The 20,472-nt window shown below is 47.2% G+C and overlaps 1 protein-coding gene across 5 annotated transcripts in view; it reads right to left on the bottom strand.

Annotated features, from left to right (window-relative positions):
• The window catches only part of LOC121857417 (phosphatase and actin regulator 2-like), a 205,382-nt gene that overhangs the window by 113,091 nt on the left and 71,819 nt on the right, over positions 1–20,472 (bottom strand). For 2 of the 5 annotated variants that reach the window (XM_042353462.1, XM_042353471.1), the window contains exon 2: positions 11,717–11,749. The exons of 2 other annotated variants lie outside the window; for them this stretch is intronic. In XM_042353462.1, the coding sequence (XP_042209396.1) occupies positions 11,717–11,749 (33 nt within the window). Of the gene's footprint in view, positions 1–11,716; positions 11,750–18,832; positions 19,387–20,472 lie in introns of those variants that run through there. One more of the 5 variants, XM_042353468.1, reaches the window with a different exon arrangement.

The following is a 20,472-nucleotide window of genomic DNA, read 5'->3' as shown; positions in this document are numbered from 1 at the left end:
GAAGACAGGTGAGTGTGAGGGAGAAGGGAGAAGATAGGTGAGTGTGAGGAGAGAAGGGAAACAGGTGAGTGAGGGAGAAGGGAAACAGGTGAGTGAGGGAGAGAGAAGATAGGTGAGAGGAGGGAGAAGGGAGAAGACAGGTGAGAGTGAGGGAGAAGGGAAACAGGTGAGTGAGGGAGAAGACAGGTGAGTGTGGAGGGAGAAGGGAGAAGATAGGTGGAGTGGAGGGAGAAGGGAAACAGGTGAGTGAGGGGAGAAGACAGGTGAGTGTGAGGGGAGAAGGAGATGATAGGTGAGAGTGAGGGAGAGGGAGAAGACAGTGAGAGTGAGGGAGAAGGGAAACAGGTGGAGGGAGGGAGAAGGGTGTGAGTGTGAGGGAGAAGGGAGAAGATAGGTGAGTGTGAGGGGAGAAGGGAAACAGGTGAGTGAGGGAGAAGGGAAACAGGTGGAAAGAGGGGGAGAAGACAGGTGAGAGTGAGGGAGAAGGGAAACAGGTGAGTGAGGGAGAAGACAGGTGAGAGTGAGGGAGAAGGAGAAGACAGGTGAGAGGTGAGGAGAAGGGAGAAGACAGGTGAGAGTGAGGGAGAAGGGAAGACAGGTGAGGAGGAGGGAGAAGACAGGTGAGTGTGAGAAGATAGAGTGTGAGGGAGAAGGGAAACAGGTGAGTGAGGAGAAGGAAACAGGTGAGTGAGGGAGACAGGTGAGAGGAGGGGAGAAGGAGAAGATAGGGAGAGGGAGAAGGAAACAGGTGAGTGAGGGAGAAGGAAACAGGTGAGTGAGGGAGAAGGGAGAAGATAGGTGAGAGGAGGGGAGAAGGGAGAAGACAGGTGAGAGTGAGGGAGAAGGAAACAGGTGAGTGAGGGAGAAGACAGGTGAGTGTGAGGGAGAAGGAGAAGATAGGTGAGTGTGAGGGAGAAGGAAACAGGTGAGTGAGGGAGAAGACAGGTGAGTGTGAGGGAGAAGGGAGAAGATAGGTGAGAGGAGGGAGAAGGGAGAAGACAGGTGAGAGTGAGGAGACAGGTGAGAAGAACAGGTGAAACAGGTCAGGTGGGAGGGAGGAGAGGACCAAGTCGGAGGTCCTCTTGAAGTCACACACACTACACGGCCTCCCCTCACCTCCTCTTCCCCCACTCAGTTACAGTATTGACGAATGAGAGAGAGAGAGAGAGAGAGAGAGAGAGAGAGAGAGAGAGAGAGAGAGAGAGAGAGAGAGAGATACAACAATAAGGGAATAATACAATGGGACGAAATACAATACAATAGGCAAACGGATCTTCACTATGGACCAAAGCATTTTTAAGTTGTATAAGCTGGCATAATTAAGTCGTAAGGGCGTATTAGCACCAATTACACACACACACACGTAGACAACATGGCCGGTACTGCACTTGACCGCCTTCAATTTCCCCAACTGTAACGTACGAATCAGTGACCCTAAGGACAGGAGGCGAGCGTTGTAGCCACTCAGCCACCTAAAATATTACTAAACCTTCCCTTTAATGAGTCTATAATTAATTCCCCTTATTTAACTCATGTAAAATTCTTCCTCATCTAAACAATAGTTATATAACACCCCACTTATTTACCCAACATACCCCCCCCCACCTGTGTGTGTGTGTGTGTGTGTGTGTGTGTGTGTGTGTGTGTGTGTGTGTCTGACCTGCGGTGACAACAGCGGCCAGGCGGGCTGTGAGGTGCGTCACATACACCAGGAGGCCCCCACTCCTCGGGCCCCACGCCTGGTGGAGGCCTTCAGCTGGGAGGTCACCTGTTACCTGTCCAGCCTCACCGCCACCTGACCTACACGGCTCCACGTGGGCGGCGAGGGTGTGGCCAGGGCGGGTGTGAGAAGGGCAAGTTTGCATGCTAGGCGCCTGGGCGTGAGAGGTGCGAGAGGAACACGTGTGCTGAGAGAGGGCGTATGTCTCACGAGGCCTTGAGTGTGAGGGTGTGCGCTTGTGTCCAGACATGGGCGGTCTAAGTTTTTGACAAGTAAGATGGGTGTGGGTGTGTGGGCGTGGATACTGCGTGGGCGTATCGCTCAGCTCAGGAGGTGTTGGAGCAGCACCGGTGGCAGGTTCCTCAGGCCCCGTGTGGCGGCGACGACGGCGGGGTCTAACCCAAGGTGTGGAGGCCCCAAGGTAGTTCACGACCCTAGCGTGATCCTTGTTGACACCATGGCCCAGGGCACCTCCGTGGTCCCGGTAACCAGCATGGCCCTCAGCATTTCTGTGGTCCTGGCCCTCAACACCGACTTCGTCGACCTCATGGTCGGGGTCGCCGTGACTTGGGATGAGAGCCTCACTCCCAGCTGACTTCAGTAGTCTGGGGGACAGGGTGGAGCAGGAGCGATGCCCTGACAGAAAGAGGGTGTGGGCCCCGGGGATGCAGGAGTGTGCACGTCGCAAGGGTAATGTGCAGCTTCCGGGGCGCTGGGGAGACTCCTGGGGGACACGGGGCAGGCGGGGGAGGGTGTGAGCACGGGCGATAGTGCAGCAGTCATAACGCTCCCCTACCAGGAAGATGTTGCGGGCTGAGGCCGTCTTGCCCTTGTGGATGGGTGAGAGGTACGAGGCGTGTGAGATGCAGTGACCACGCCCGGGACCGTTACCACGCCTGGGACAGTGAACACGCCCGGGACAGTGAACACGCCCGGGACCGTTACCACGCCTGGGACAGTGAACACACCCGGGACCGTTACCACGCCTGGGACAGTGAACACACCCGGGACAGTGAACACGCCCGGGGCCAGAACCACGCCCGGAAGAAGCCACACCCGAAGCAGGGGGAGGAGGGTGGTGCTTTACTGCCGTCAAGGCAACACCGACCGTGTTAGTAACACTACCCGAGTCACTCAACTCTGCCGACGCCGAGGAACATCCCTCACCCCCGCCTGCCCTCACCCGCTGGGGTTTAGGGAGGGTGGCGGCGGCCCCCAGGTGTCTGGAGAAGGGGTTGGGGGCGTGGGAAAACCACCGGTGTCCCACGAGCGTCTCCGTGCGAGACTTGAGGCGACGAGTTGTTTTGACTCTGCCGTGAGAGAACCTCCGCCACGCCACGCTGCTGCGGTACACATAGTTATCACAACACTCACTTACACCCGTACACAGCATCCTCGCCTGAGTACTATACACACAAGAGCCGTGAGTGTGCTACACCTAAGGTGGCCACGACTCCCCTCTCCACTCAACATGGTGTACTGTATAACTCCTCTCGTCACTGCTGGCCCTCAGTGTTCACCCCACACAGTTCACCACACCTCTCACTCAGCCTTGTTTGATCTCTACACCCAGAGTGCTGACACCTGTTCTTGCTTGACACTTGTTTTTGAATGACACCTGTCCTTGAGGGTGACACCTCTTCTTGGAGGCCGACACCTGCCTGAAGTAATTACTCAAAACGTATATCTTATTGACATAACGGGGTGACAGGTGTCGATATATCACGAAGACAGGTGTTGATATAACGTAATGGCAGGTGTCTAGATAACACACACACACACCTGTCAACACAACGGTAGATGACTGTCGGTATAGAACGTCTATATCGCAGACACTATTGTCGATATAAAACGGAAACACCTGTCGATACACAAGGGGAAACACCTGTCAAAACAACGGGGATGACAACAGGAGGTGGGAGAGGTGGAGTGAGGGGTGGAAGACAACAGAAGACACTAACAGAGGTGAGGTAGTGGCGGACACACACACTTCGAAGCTCCTCAAGTGTCTTCCCCCCTCCTCCTCCTACCGCCCCCTCCTCCTCCTACCGCCCCCTCCTCCTCCGCCCCCTCCTCCTACCACCCCCTCCTCCGCACCCTCTTCCTCCTCCTTGCACACCCCCCTCCTTCTCCTTGTATCCTGCCCCCCCCCTCCACCTTCTTGCACCCCCTCTCCTCCAACCTGCCCCCCCCCCCACCTTCTCCATTCATCCCCTCCACCTTCTCCCTCTCCCTTACTCCCTCCTCTCATTATCCCTTCCTTCCCTCCTTCTTTTCCTTTGCTTAATCTTTCCTATTCACATTTTCTTCTCTCACTTGACCTTCTCTCCCATCCTTATACCTCCCCCCTCCTCCTCCTTCTTCCCTCTCTCTCTCTCTCTCTCTCTCTCTCTCTCAAACAGGTGCGGGGAGGAGGGATGATTAACGCCATATTACCCAGGTAGCTACAAAACGCACGCGTCATTGGACAGGTGTAACGCATGCTGGACAGTCAACACCTGCAACAAATTGACACTGATAAACACCTGTCCTGGTACCTTCCTTCTAGCGCACCTGTGTTGTACCCAGCGCACCTGTGTTGTACCTGTAGCGCACCTGTGTTGTACCTGTAGCGCACCTGTCATTGTTTACTTTGTGACTATATTTTTTTCTGATTAATTAAACAATCAATCAATTTTATAGTACCACGCCACCATTATATATTCTTATACCACACACACACACACACACACACACACACACACACACACACACACACACACACACACACACACACACACACACACACACACACACGCACGCACACACGCACGGATACATACTTACATACACACACACACACGCACGCACGCACACACACACGCACGCAAGGATACACAAGCACACAAAGCCACATGCAAACACACAAACCCCCTCTCCTTACATACATACATACATACATACATACATACATACATACATACATACATACATATATACATACATACCTACATACATACATACATACATAACCCCCCCGTACACACAAAAACTGACGAGAGCTTATAGTGAGAATCTTCACAGGTAGGTCACAAGGTGTACTCGGGTGTAACCTGGCGTGGGTTACCTGGGACCACCACTTACCTGAGCAGTTAATTAACCACCAAATTCAACCACAATGGCGGGATAGACAGGTGTGAACTCTCAACCAGAACCAAGGAGATATTATTATTTCCACCACACGAGTAAATAACATTAATTTCTCAACCAATTAATACGGTCTACTAATTGGAACAGGTGAGAACGTACCTGTCTGTCTCACTTTAGTTACGACATAGATGGATTCTCAAAGGTTTCCTACGTCCCCCCCTCCCCTCACCCCCTCCCCTCCCCCCTTCCCCCCACTGGTGATATAAGAACGTGTCTAATTGGCTCAATATATTTCATAGTACAAAAAAAAGTGTCTTGAAGTTGAAGCCAGAATGTACTGGGAAAAAAAATATATATATATACTTTCTCTTATTCTCTCTCTATATATAAACAAAAACGAAACAAAAAACAAAAACAACAAAAACAAAAAACAAAATGATTCTCTTATACTCGTAACAAAAAAAAAAAAAAAAACCACCAGTCTTGTTCAAACCACCATGAAATTGAACCCATAACTACGGTGTGATTCAAACCCTGAACACCAGCTCTGCCACGGAACCCTGCAGGTCTTGGGAACGCTTGTAAACGCTTATGAACATGTTTGTACCCCTGTAAACGCCTGTGAACGTCTATGAACGGTTATGAATACCACGCCAATGAACGGTTGTGAATGCCTGTGAACACTTGTGAACACTTATGAACGCCTGTGAACTCTTGTGAATACTTTTGAACGCTTGTGAACGTTTTTTAACACTTGTGAACGCCTATGAGCGCTTGTGAACGCCAATGAACACTTGTGAACGTCAATGAACTCGTGTGAACACCTGTAAGCCCCTGTGAACATTTTACCTGGCTGTAATTAAGGTATAAATTTTCTATGGAAGAATGGCACCAAAATGACACTGAGACTCGACCTTATCTAGATACGTGTACTCAGCAACCCTTTGAGTACATTGAGTTATTAAATGAGTACTATATCCTAACACCCTGAGTACGAGGATGAGGATTTAACCCTTTGAGTAGGTATATTTAATCTTTTGAGTACAATGACTTAACCTCTTGAGTACGATTATTTAACTCTGAGTATGATGATTTAACCTCTTGAGTACGATTTTTAACCCTTTGAGTACGATTATTTAACCCCTTGAGTACGATGACTACTTGAGTACCGACTTAACCTCTTGATTACTGACTTAACCGTTTGAGTACTGACTTAACCCTTTGAGTACTGACTTAACCCTTTGAGTACTGACTTAACCCTTTGAGTACTGACTTAACCCTTTGAGTACTGAATTAACCCCTTGAGTACTGAATTAACTGTTTTTCATAGCCATCAATTTTATCTCCAGGACGGTCAAGAGATAAACAATTCTACAGTAGTTCTATTTACTATACAGTCTAACCCTTTATTCTATACCTAGGGCGAACTAACGCTGTAGGCTGGATTTAGGAAAAAAAATTATTTCCCCTCTCCTATCCTTCTCCCCCCTCCCTTCCACCCTACCTCCCCCTTCCCCCCTCTCTTCACCCCCCCCCCTCCCCCACCCTTGATGGCTGACTGACCAATACACGTTTTAATCCATGTCGATCCTGACCTTTGAACTTTAGAACATGTATACGTCGTGTTTTGAAGCCAATAGTTGACCTGTGTGTGTGTGTGTGTGTGTGTGTGTGTGTGTGTTTTATTCCCTATCTGATACACACACACAAATTCAACCACAATTTAATCTTTTCAACTACCATCTACAACCACTGCAATCACCAGCCATCCTAACTACAACAACCACTACCACCACTACCACAACCACCACCACTACCACCACTACTACTACCCACCACCACCACCACCACTACCAGCACTACCACCACCACCACCACCACCACCACTACCACCACACAGTGTAGTGGAGGAGAATTATTATGACCCACAAAGCGTGACTTACAATTACCACTTCCGGTGTTACGTCCACACCTGACCACTACACCCACACCCTCCACACTACACCCACACCCTCCACACTACACCCACACCCTCCACACTACACCCACACCCTCCACACCCCACCTACACCCTCTACACAGGCTAACAGAACACAAACGAGGGTGTAGTGGAATTAAGAGAGAGAGCAGGGTGGGTTATTGCCCTAAATTGACTGATTTAAACAATTGGATGAATCACAAAAATGCAACTGGTGCCTCTCTCTCTCTCTCTCTCTCTCTCTCTCTCTCTCTCTCTCTCTCTCTCTCTCTCTCTCTCTCTCTCCTCTCTCTCTCTCTCTCTCTCAATTAGCTCGTAAATGGTCGTGAGGAGAGTAAGGAGGAGTAGTTTGGAGGGAAGGAGGTGAGTTTGGAGGAAGGAGAATGGTTGAGAAGGAAGAATGATTTGGAGGAGAAACAGTTTGGAGGAAGAAGGAGTTTGGAGGGAAGGAAGGTAGTTTGGAGGGGAAGGAGGGTAGTTTGGAGGGAAGGAAGAATGAATATAAACTGTGAACCCTTTAAAAACAGTGCGGTGGGAGGGAGGGCGACGGAGGGAAGGAGAGAGGTCAAATTACAGGGGTCAGAAGGTGGGTGACCTTAAGAAATAATGACTCACTGGGCTGGAAAAAATATACACAGAGAGAGAGACACACACACACACAAACAAGGGGGGAAGCCTGTTGGGTTTGTTTCTAAAGAATCCTGGCCTGAGATTACAGTGCCAGCCCCCCACATGACCACAAAGTACGAGGTCAAAGGTTAATGGAAACAGAGGGGTGAAAGGTGTGACCCATGACAGGGGCATGCCGTGCTTTTAGTGTGGGAGAGTGAGGAGGGAGGAGTGAGGATGAGGAGAGTGGGGGGGTGAGGAGGAGGGAAGAGGTGGGGGTGAGGGGGGAGGGATGAGGAGAGTGGGGGGTGAGGAGGGGGAGGGAGGAGAGTGGGGTGAGGAGGAGGGATGAAGAAGTGGGGAGTGAGGAGGGAGGAGGGAGGGAGAGGGAGGGAGGAGGAGGGAGGGAGGAGGAGGAGAGTGGGGAGTGAGGGGGAGAGGAGGAGGGAGGAGGTGGGATGAGGAGAGTGGGGGTGAGGGGAGGAGGGAGGGATGAGGGAGAGTGGGGGTGAGGGAGGGAGGGATGAGGGAGAGTGGGGGGAGGGAGGGAGGGAGGGAGAGTTAGAGTGAGAGAGAGTGAGTGAGGAAGTGTGAGGGAGAATGAGAATGAATGAGGGAGATTGGTGGAGAATAAGGGAGAGTGATTGATTTTGATTTTGTCGTTAAACACAGACCACCCTGAACCATGTATACGCAGCCTGTGAACACCTCGGTCTTATTATCTCCACTGACAAAACTAAGGTGTTCAACAAACAAGCTGGGAACCGCAAACGCGGCCCCGCCAAGTTCAAGATAGGTAACAACACTATTGACTATGTTTCTTCTTTTAAATATCTTGGTGTTTCCGTCCCTTGTACCCTACCTGCCATACAACAGCTAACCCGCCAATGTACTGACAGACTGAGACCTCTTAAAAGTGTAGCGGGGTACAGCCCGCACTATGGTGCTAATATTAGAATTGTTAAAACAATGTACCTAGGCTATATAAGATCTCTGATAGATTACCACGCACCAGCCCTGGTCATTCGTGACAGGAAAGGCGTTGACAAGCTCGAGAAAATGCAAAATAAAGCACCCAGAATTATCCTAGGATGTCCCATGAGCACTAAAGTACTTAATATGAGGAAAGAACTAGGTATACCCAGTGTTAAAGATAGAATAATTGAAGTCAACCTCATGATAGCCCTGAAGCTTCTGCGTGGTGATCCTGATAACATTGTTTCCTTAAAATTGCTAGAATGTATGAACCACGGGACTGGTGAGTCTAAATGGATCCAAACTACAGATACACATATGAAGATGTTTGGACTAGACCACCTGTACAAAGTTGAGACACAACAGCGCTTCCTGCCACCCTGGCGGACAGTTCCCTTCGATATCACAATACCGACGTATCCGCCTAAAAAATAAATTATACAAAGCATTTATCTCCAACACACTGCCAAAGTGAGAGCTCTTGAACACATACACACTCTACAGGCTGATGATAATATCACACAGACCATCTACACTGATGGATCTCTTAACACCGCCTGTGGGAGGGCTGGAAGTGCTTTTGTTGTGACTCAACCTGACGGTAATATAATTGAGAAAGGAGTTAGAATTAACAACTGGGCATCCACTCTACAAACTGAATTAGTTGCCATACTCACAGAGAGAGTGAGGGAGGGGGGTGAGTGAGTGGGGTAAGTGAGTGAGTGGGGGAGAGTGAGAGTTCAGTTATTCGCTATACTTTTCGGTTCATATCTGCTTTAACACCATCCTCTCTCTCTCTCTCTCTCTCTCTCTCTCTCTCCCTCTCTCTCTCTCTCTCTCTCTCTACACTGTACATAACTATAAAGCCACATTGATCCTTGTCTCAAATTATTCATCGTTAAAACTACAATACAATACAATACAATACAATATAATACAATACAAAACTCATATAAGCAAAGTCCCGCCTTATTTTATTTAATTTATGGAAAAGAGAAGGAAATCATTTTAAAGTCGACCTTCTGTTGTTGTTTACAGGGGAAGTGTGTGTGTGTGTGTGTGTGTGTATTTACAAGAGTAGCGACCACAACCTGACCACCACAGCTATCATGAGTGCGACTTCAAGAGGACGAATGGCTACCCCTTCCCCCTGGCGGCTTACAGTCAAAACATAAACAACAACATCAGTGTTGCCAGATTCGTCGGGAGAAATAATTCCCTATACACTGAATTACTTCCTATCGATAATAAAACTAATAATTCCTTCCCAAATCTATTCCAGGATGTTAAGTAATTTTATTTATTTATTTTTCCAATTAAGTTCATACGACATCTTAAATCGGAAAAAATATTAAAAAAAAAATCATGACATTTGGCAACTCTTTATCCTGGGTACCTCAGGACTACCATGCTGTTAGCTGATTCGCCGAGAGCTAAATGACGTCATACTGCCTTGGTCACGCCCAGTTCCTCTGCTTGAGTTCTGGAGATTCTCAGGAGATGTGAGTGTCTGACCTCCCCTGTCTTGTCTGCTGCTGATGACGCCCTCTGCTGTGAAATTCTGCTGCTGACGTCCCCCTCTGCTGTGAAATTCTGCTGCTAACGGCGCCTTCTGCTGCTGACGACACCCTCTGCTGTGAGATTCTGCTACTGATGACGCCCTCTGCTGTGAGATTCTGCTGCTAATGGCGCTTTCTGCTGCTGACGACGCCCCCTGCTGACTTACGTATAGTCTCACCCAACCTATACTGACTCTCCCAATACGAACAAGACCGTGGGAAAATAAGACCAAGAGTGGGAAAATATGACCAAGACCGTGGGAAAATATGACCAAGACCGTGGGAAAATATGACCAAGACCGAGGGAATTTGTAAGTGCCTGAACTATAATTATGTCTGGGAGCAAAAAGTGAGCATGCGAAAATTAACCTGAGCGTGGGAAAATTAACCTGAGTGTGGGAAAATTAACCTGAGCGTGGGAAAATTAACTCAACGTGGGAAAAATTAACCAGGCGTGAGAAAATTAACCTCACGTGGGAAAATTTACCTGAGCGTGGGAAAATTAACCTGAGCGTGGGAAAATTAACACCAGGTAGCAGGAGAAAATTAACCTGAGCGTGAGAAAATTAACCTGAGTGTGGGAAAATTAACCTGAGCGTGAGAAAATTAACCTCAACGTGGGAAAATTTACCTGAGCGTGGGAAAATTAACCTGGCGTGGGAAAAATTAACCTGAGTGTGGGAAAATTAACCTGAGCGTGAGAAAATTAACCTCAACGTGGGAAAATTTCACAGGCGTGGGAAAATAACCTGAGCGTGGGAAAATTAACCTGAGCGTAAGAAAATTAACCTCAACGTGGGAAAATTAATCCGAGCGTGGGAAAATTAACCTGAGCGTGGAAAATTAACCTGAGCGTGGGAAAATTAACCTGAGCGTGGGAAAATTTACATGAGCGTGGGAAAATTTACCTGAGCGTGGGAAAGTCAGAGAGGAGAAGGTGTACGAATGAATAAACGAATAAAAATTAAAAATTCCTCCTCTTTATCAATTCATTACCGAGAATAAAAATAAGAATAATAAAGGTAGAAATATTAATAATGGGTGATAATTTTCAGTAAGTGGAGAGAAGGAAGAGAAGGAAGGAGGAAGTGAAAATGAGTAATAATAACAATAATAATAATAATAATAATAATAACAATATATAATAATAATAATGATAACAATACTAATACCAATAATAAGAACAACAATAACATTAGTATGAGTGTTGTCATGGTGGAGGAGTGAGGCAACGTGTATCGCAACATGTGTGCAATTGCATACTGAGAGAGAGAGAGAGAGAGAGAGAGAGAGAGAGAGAGAGAGAGAGAGAGAGGAGAGAGAGAGAGAGAGAGAGAAGTACGAGAGAGAGAGAGAGAGAGAGAGAGAGAGAGAGAGAGAGAGAGAGAGAGGAGTATGAGACAAGGAGAGAAGAGAGAGAGAGAGAGAGAGAGAGAGAGCTGACCTACAGTAGTGTTATGAAAGAAGAGAGGGGGAGAGGAGGGTGAGAGAGGGAGGAAGGAGGAGTGTGAAGTGTGTCAGAAGTCTTACAAGTCACCTGAGCGGCGCCACACCCACACACCTTACACCCCACACGTACCCACACTCACTTATACCCACACACACACCTTATAGCCACTTACACCCACAAATATCCACACTCAAGGCAGCTACCCCCCCCCATACACCCACACACATCTTGCATCCCACACCCCTCCTCCCCAAACCTACACCACACCCACTTTACACCCACAAATACCCACTCACCGTAGCTACACCCATCAGCTACACAGACCGTACCTGAAAATATACAGATACACATTAATATTCAAGTACACAAGATACAAGGTGTAATAACTATTGATATACACTTAATTATTTGTTTAAGTTAGAACGTTAAAATAATAATAATAATAATAATATATAATAATAATAATAATAATAATAATGATAATAATAATAATAATAATAATAATAATAATAATGATAATAGTAATAATAATAATAATAATAATAATAATAATAATGATAATAATAATAATAATGATAATAATGATAATAATAATAATAATATATGATAATAATAATATAATAATAATAATGATAATAATAATAATATATATGTAATAATATATATATAATGTATATAATAATAATAATAATAATAATATATAATAATAATGATAATAATAATAATAATAATGATAATAATAATATATGTATATAATAATGATAATAATAATATATAATAATAATAATAATATATATGTAATATATATAATAATAATAATAATAATAATATATATAATAATAATAATGTAATATATATATATGATATATATATATATAATATATATATATATATGTATTATATAATGATATATGTAATAATATATATATAATAATAAATGTTGAGAGAGAGAGAGATCCATGTCCACACACTTATACAGAACCTAACCTAACCTAACCCATTCACACCTGGGTCGACTGTGGGTGCCCCGGATGCGAACCAGCGATCTTTAGGACACGCAACGAGCACTGTAACCACTAGGTCACCACATCACAAATTTAACCCAACCTTCGCTCGCCCTGCGCTTGCACTGGCGAAGTTAAGTAGCCACAACACGACAGACAGACAGGCTAACAGACAGACAGGCTAACAGACAGACAGAGACCAACAGAGTAACAGACAGGCCAACAGACAGAGGCCGACAGACAGACAGAGAAAGGTTAACAGACAGACAGACAGACAGACAGACAGTCATATTGTCAAGCAGGCTGGGTACTCTGGGAGGGAAAGTGGGTGGAGGGCTGAAGTGGGCGGGAGGGAGGGCTGAAGTGGGCGGGAGGGTGGACGATAATTGGGAGGGAGAATGAGAGGGAGGCAGGGAGGATGAGTGGGAGGTAGGGCGTGGGAGAGTGGAGAGGGAAGATGAGTGGGAGAGAGGGAGTGTGGAACAGAACGAGAGGGAGAAGGATAAGGATAGAGAACAGATAAATGATAAGGATGGGGGTGTGGGAAAGAGGGTGGAGGGGAATGGAGTGGGGTGGTGTAGAAAGAGTGGGGTGGTGTAGGAAGAGTGGGGTGGAGTGGGAAAGAGTGGGGTGGTGTAGGAAGAGTGGGGTGGTGTAGAAAAGAGTGGGGTGGTGTAGGAAAAGGGGTGGTGTAGAAAGAGTGGGGTGGTGTAGGAAAGTGTGGGTGGTGTAGAAAAGAGTGGGGTGGTGTAGAAAAGAGTGGGGTGGTGTAGAAAGAGTGGGGTGGTGTGGGAAAAGGGATTGGTGTAGAAAAGAAGTGGGTTGGTGTAGGGAAAGTGGGGTGGTGTAGAAAAAGAGTGGGGTGGTGTAGAAAAGAGTGGGGTGTTGTAGGAAGGAAGTGGGGTGGTGTAGGAAGAGTGGGGTGGTGTAGGAAAGAGTGGGGTGGTATAGAAAGAGTGGGGTGGTGTGGAAAGAGTGGGGTGGTGTGGGGAAAAAGGTGTGGTGTAGAAAAGAGTGGGGTGGTGTAGGAAAAGTGGGTGGTGTAGAAAAGAGGGGTGGTGTAGAAAAGAGTGGGGTGGTGTAGGAAGAGGGGTGGAGTGGGAAGAGGGGGTGGTGAGGAAAAGAGGGTGGTGTAGGAAGAGTGGGGTGTGTAGAAAGAGGGGTGGTGTAGAAAAGAGGTGGGTGGTGTAGGAAAGTGTGGGGTGGTGTAGAAAGAGTGGGGTGGTGTAGAAAAGAGGGGGTGGTGTGGAAAAGAGTGGGTGGTGTAGAAAGAGTGGGGTGGTGTAGGAAAGAGTGGGGTGGTGTAGAAAGAGTGGGGTGGTGTAGAAAAGTGGGGTGTTGTAGGAAAGAGTGGGTGGTGAAAAGAGTGGGGTGGTGTAGGAAAGAGTGGGGTGGTGTAGGAAAGGTGGGGTGGTGTAGGAAAGAGTGGGGTGGTATAGAAAAGAGTGGGGTGGTGTAGGAAAGGTGGGGGTGGTGTAGAAAGAGGGTGGTGTAGGAAGAGTGGGGTGGTGTAGAAAGAGTGGGTGGGTGGGTGGAGTGGGAAAGGAATGGTGAGAGTGCCAAATAAGTTCCTGCATCAGAATGTCAATAATGAGAGGGAGGGAGGTGAGGAGGGAGGGAGGGAGGGGGAGGGAGGAGGGAGGAGGTTGATGATAGAGTCCTAATTATACACATCGATTGGTTGTGCCTCTACCATCACTACCATCACCACCATCACTACCATCACTACCATCACTACCATCACTGCCATCACTACCATCACCACCGTCACCATCACTACCATCACTACCATCACCACCATCACTACCATCACCGTCACCACCATCACTACCATCACTGCCATCGACCATCACCACCATCCCTACCATTACTACCATCACCACCATCCCTATCATCACCACCATCACCGTCACCACCATCACTACCATCACTACCATCACCACCATCCTACCATTACTACCATCACCACCATCCCTACCATTACTACCATCACCACCATCCCTATCATCACCACCATCACCACCGTCACCACCATCACTACCATTACTACCATCACCACCATCCCTCCATTACCATCACCACCATCCCATCACTACCATCACCACCATCCCTACCATTACTACCATCACCACCATCCCTACCATTACTACCATCACCACCATCCCTACCATTACTACCATCACCACCATCACTACCATCACTACCATCACTACCATCCACCATCTACCATCACCACCATCCACCATTACCATCACCACCATCCTACCATCACTACCATCACCACCATCCCTACCATTACCATCACCACCATCCCTACCATCACTACCATACCATCCTACCATCACCACCATCACTACCATCACTACCATCCACCATCCCTACCATACTACCATCACCACCATCACTACCTTACTACCATCACCACCATCCCTACCATTACTACCATCACCACCATCATTACCATCATTATTACCATAAATACCATCATTATTGACGTTAAGATGGAGAGAGAGAGAGAGAGAGAGAGAGAGAGAGAGAGATAACGGTACAAGCAGTGTGTGTGTGGTGAGGTGAGCCAGGCCCAGAGATCAAGGCTGACACACACACACACACACACACACACACACACACACACACACACACATGAGGACACTGTCAGCTGACCTCCAGGTGTACACAGTTTCATAAGGATTTTTTTGCCTGAAATTTATGTACTTTTGAGCATAGGTCAAGTACAGGTACAGGTACAGGAACAAGTACAGGTACAAGTACAGTTACAGATACAAGTACAGATACAGGTACAGGTACAAGTACAGGTACACCGTGCAGGTACAGATACACGTACAGAGTACAGGTACAGGAACAAGTACAGGTACAAGTACAGGTACACATCATCAACCACACCAATTAAAAACCACAAACAAACACACACATCCCTCGACCAATCAAAACCCCGTTCAGCCTTCATGATACAGCCAGCAACACGAGTTTAAATAATCATTCTCTAACCTTACACACCTGAATTACATAACTGTACCGGGTATATTACAGAGACCAAATACTGTATCAGAAACCTTGTCTATACGTTTAGTCTTGTAACGTGATGTAAAAAAAATTGTTTGCTGAAAATAATTGGGTAACTTTTACTATTTCGTTCCAATTATTTTCACGTTTACCAAAATTTAAATCGAATTAAAAAAAAAATAACTAAAATTATACACGATTTAAAATTTGCATATAAAATCGAGAAAAAATTACCTTTAAAAATATATATTGTGATTTTTTTCGTTATATTGATTGTTAATAATTTCTGTAACTTCTGTAATTATTTTTTTGGGATTGTCTTATGTATTGTACTGTAACCTGAGATATGTTGGGCATACACTTAGGCATTTCGCTTACTCATAAAAACTTGGCATACATTTCATTCATATGTATTCCAACTCACAGACAACAAGGCATACATATAAACAATCCCTGACTTACAGAGATCAAGGCATACTATTTACAGGCATCATCACTCTCACAAAGTAACCAGGGCATACAGGGCATACAGGGCATACATATCCAAGTATTTCAGGCACTTTCTAGCGCTCGTTTGGCATTGAGGTGTGAATAGCCTGGAAAGTCTACCAGAAATCACCTGAATAATTTTATCAGGTGTGTATGTGTGTGTGTGTGTGTGTGTGTTGTGTGTGTGTGTGTATGTGTGTGTGTGTGTATGTGTATGTGTGTGTGTGTATGTGTGTGTGTGTGTATGTGTGTGTGTTTGTGTGTGTGTGTGTGTGTGTGTGTGTGTGTGTGTGTGTGTGTGTGTGTGTGTATGTGTGTATGTGTGTGTGTGTATGTGTGTGTGTTGTGTGTGTGTGTGTGTGTGTGTGTGTGTGTGTGTGTGTGTGTGTGACAGGAACAAGAATACCCTAAACTTATCTAACAAAACAAACCTATCCTACCTCTCCTCCCCCCTCCTCCCTCCCTCCTCCCTCCCTCCCCTACTTCCCTACCCAAGTTGCAGTGGACAGACGAACAGACAGACACGTTACATACCTACTACTTAGGGCAGAGGGGGATAAAAACTGGACCAATTTTAAAGGCAAGAAATTCAGTCCTATAGACCAGCTTTTGTAAGATTGTGGAATGATTTGAACCATTTGAGGGGGACTAAGCCACCTGGAGGAGGAACTAAGCCACCTGTAGGGAACTAAGCCACCTGTAGGATGGACTAAGCCACCTGGAGAGAACAAGCCACCTGGAGGAGGAACTAGCCACCTGGAGGCAGCCACCTGAGGAGAACTAAGCCACCTGTAGGGAACTAAACCACCTGTAGAATGGACTAAGCCACCTGGAGGAGGAACTAAGCCACCTGGAGGAACTAAGCCACCTGGAGGAGGAACTAAGCCACCTGTAGGGGGAACTAAGCCACCTGTAGGGAGACTAAGCCACCTGTGGGGGAACTAAGCCACCTGTAGGATGGACTAAGCCACCTGGAGGAGGAACTAAGCCACCTGGAGGAGGAACTAAGCCACCTGTGGGGAACTAAACCACCTGTAGGCTGGACTAAGCCACCTGTAGGGAACTAAGCCACCTGAGGATGGACTAAGCCACCTGGAGGAGGAACTAAGCCACCTGGAGGAGGAACTAAGCCACCTGGAGAAGGAACTAAGCCGCCTGTAGGGGGGCTAAACCACCTGTAGGATGGACTAAGCCACCTGAAGGAGGAACTAAGCCACCTGGAGGAGGAACTAAGCCACCTGGAGGAGGAACTAAGCCACCTGGAGGAAACTAAGCCACCTGTAGGGGAACTAAACCACCTGTAGGATGGACTAAGCCACCTGGAGGAGGAACTAAGCCACCTGGAGGAGGAACTAAGCCACCTGGAGGAGGAACTAAGCCACCTGGAGGAGAACTAAGCCACCTGTGGGGAACTAAACCACCTGTAGGATGGACTAAGCCACCTGGAGGAGGAACTAAGCCACCTGGAGGAGGAACTAAGCCACCTGGAGGAACTAAGCCACCTGGGGGGACTAAACCACCTGTAGGATGGACTAAGCCACCTGGAGGAGGAACAAGCCACCTGTAGGAGAACTAAGCCACCTGTAGGGAACTAAGCCACCTGGGATGGACTAAGCCACCTGGAGGAACTAAGCCACCTGGAGGAGGAACTAAGCCACCTGGAGGAACTAAGCCACCTGGAGGAGGAACTAAGCCACCTGGAGGAGGACTAGCCACCTGGAAGAGACTAGCCACCTGTAGGAGGAAGTAAGCCCCTGGAGGAAGAACTAAGCCACCTGTAGCCACCTGGAGGAGAAAGCCAAAGACAGGGGGAGGAACTAAGCCACCTGTACCAACTGGGGGAGGAACTAAGCCAACTGGGGAGGAACTAAGCCACCTGTAGCAACTGGGGGAGGAACTAAGCCACCTGTACCAACTGGGGAGGAACTAAGCCAACTGGGGGAGGAACTAAGCCACCTGTACCAACTGGGGAGGAACTAAGCCAACTGGGGGAGGAACTAAGCCACCTGGCAACTGAACTAAGCCAACTGGGAGGAACTAAGCCACCTGTACCAACTGGGGAGGAACTAGCCACCTGTACCAACTGGGAGGAACTAAGCCACCTGTAGCCACCTGGAGGGAGGAACTAAGCCATCTGTACCACATGGAGGGAGGAACTAAGCCACTTGTAGTCATCCGGAGGAGGAACTAAGCCACCTGTAGCCACCTGGAGGAACGAACCAAGCCACCTGTACCATCTGGCAATCAGAAAGACAGGCTCCCTACCCTACAAACATCGCCAGTACGAGCAATCATCAACGCCTGACGTTTAACCCACACCCTAAAATAATATGCTGATGAAATTGAGGGCCTCCCATGGGAGTGAGGGCCTACCATGAAGTGAGCCTACCATGGGGTGAGGGCCATGGAAGTGAGGACCTACCATGGAGTGAGGGCCACCATGAGAGGACCCATGGTGAGGACCTACCATGGTGAGACCTCCTGGAGTGAGACCATGGAGTGAGGACCTCATGGGTGAGGCACCATGGGTGAGACCACCATGGAGTGAGGACCACCATGGAGAGACCTACCATGGTGAGGACACCATGAGGAGACCCCATGGAAGGAGGAACTGGGTGAACCTCATGGGAGGCATGGGTGAGACCACCATGGAAGGAGGACCTACCATGGAGTGAGGACCACCATGGGGTGAGGACCTACCATGGAAGTGAGGACCTCCATGGAGTGAGGACCTACCATGAGGGACCTCCATAAGTGAGGACCACGGGAGACACCATGGGAGGAGGCCTACCATGGGTAGACCACCATGGAAGTGAGGACCTACCATGAGTGAGGACCCATGGGAGTGAGGACCTACCATGGGAGTGAGGGCCTACCATGGGAGTGAGAACCTACCATGAACGTCTGGAGGGCGAGGTTCCATTACCTTCTCCTCCAAATAGCACCTCATGTTGGCCTCCGTCTTTACTCACTCGACCATGAGTTGAGGAGGGACAGATAGGCGAGAAATTCTCCCCACACACACACAGACGGAGGCCACGAAGGTTTACACACCAACAGCAGGTAACTCCTCGTGTCTTGTGGCGCTGGATAGAAACGCTGTGTAAATCCTCCAGCTCTGATAATCCCTCAAGGACGTAGAGGATGGGGTCAGGAAGGAGGTTCGGCCACTACACCAACAGGTAGTTCCTCAGCCTCACCTCTTAATGGGGTTCTATTGAATACCAGAGGGTCTTGGGTATTGTTCACCCAACACACCGAACTCGCTGGGTGGAGGATCTTATTTTACACTGCTAGCTGTAAACACAGTGCACTTTTGTAAACACAGTGCACTTTTGTAAACACAGTGCACTTTTGTAAACACAGTGCACTTTTGTAAACACAGTGCACTTTTGTAAACACAGTGCACTTTTGTAAACACAGTGCACTTTTGTAAACACAGTGCACTTTTGTAAACACAGTGCACTTTTGTAAACACAGTGCACTTTTGTAAACACAGTCACTTTTTAACACATCACTTTAAACACAGTGCACTTTTTGTACAGTGCACTTTTGTAAACACAGTGCACTTTTGTAAACACAGTGCACTTTGTAAACACAGTGCACTTTGTAAACACAGTGCTTTGTAAACACAGTGCACTTTTGTAACACAGTGCACTTTTGTAAACACAGTGCACTTTTGTAAACACAGTGCACTTTTGTAAACACAGTGCACTTTGTAAACACACTGCACTTTGTAAACACAGTGCACTTTGTAAACACAGTGCACTTTGTAAACACAGTGCACTTTGTAAACACACTGCACTTTTGACACAGTGCACTTTTGTAACACAATGCACTTTGTAAACACACTGCACTTTTGTAAACACAGTGCACTTTTTACGCACAAACCTTTTGTAAACACAGTGCACTTTAAACACAGTGCACTTTGTAAACCTGCACTTTGTAAACACAGTGCACTTTTGTAAACACAGTGCACTTTTGTAAACACAGTGCACTTTTGTAAACACAGTGCACTTTTGTAAACACAGTGCACTTTTGTAAGCACACTGTACTTGTAAACACATTGAACCCTTTATAAACACACTGTACTTTTTGTCACACTTCCACTTTGTAAATAAAACTACACGTAAATGAAGTCAAATGAGCGACCAAACTTGAACATACACATCTGTTCACGTTCTTAAATCATTTACATCTATACATTACGACAACGGCTTAAAACACTTGTTATTGTGGATGTTGTTCATGATACCTTGCAACCTAAGCAACGAGAATGACGTAACACCAACCACTGTCACTCACTAAAGGTCACATTACTACACCACTTGGATCACTCACTGCCACTCACTGTCACTCACTATCACTCACCAATCACAATTTCCAGAGTCGCTAATCCCTGGGCTCAAAAGGCAACACAGGTTATATAATTATTTAACAATGTCACTATCACCAACACAACCTCACAATCCGTACACAAATCCCTCACTGACTCACAAAACCTCATAAAAACTCTCACTTAAAACACCATGAGT

This window comes from Homarus americanus, unplaced genomic scaffold (assembly GCF_018991925.1).
Source record: "Homarus americanus isolate GMGI-L3 unplaced genomic scaffold, GMGI_Hamer_2.0 scaffold6875, whole genome shotgun sequence".
In the NCBI taxonomy this organism is placed as follows: Eukaryota; Metazoa; Arthropoda; class Malacostraca; order Decapoda; family Nephropidae; genus Homarus; species Homarus americanus.
The sequence above is the reverse complement of the archived record's forward strand: the minus strand, read 5'-3'. Positions and strand labels throughout refer to the sequence as shown.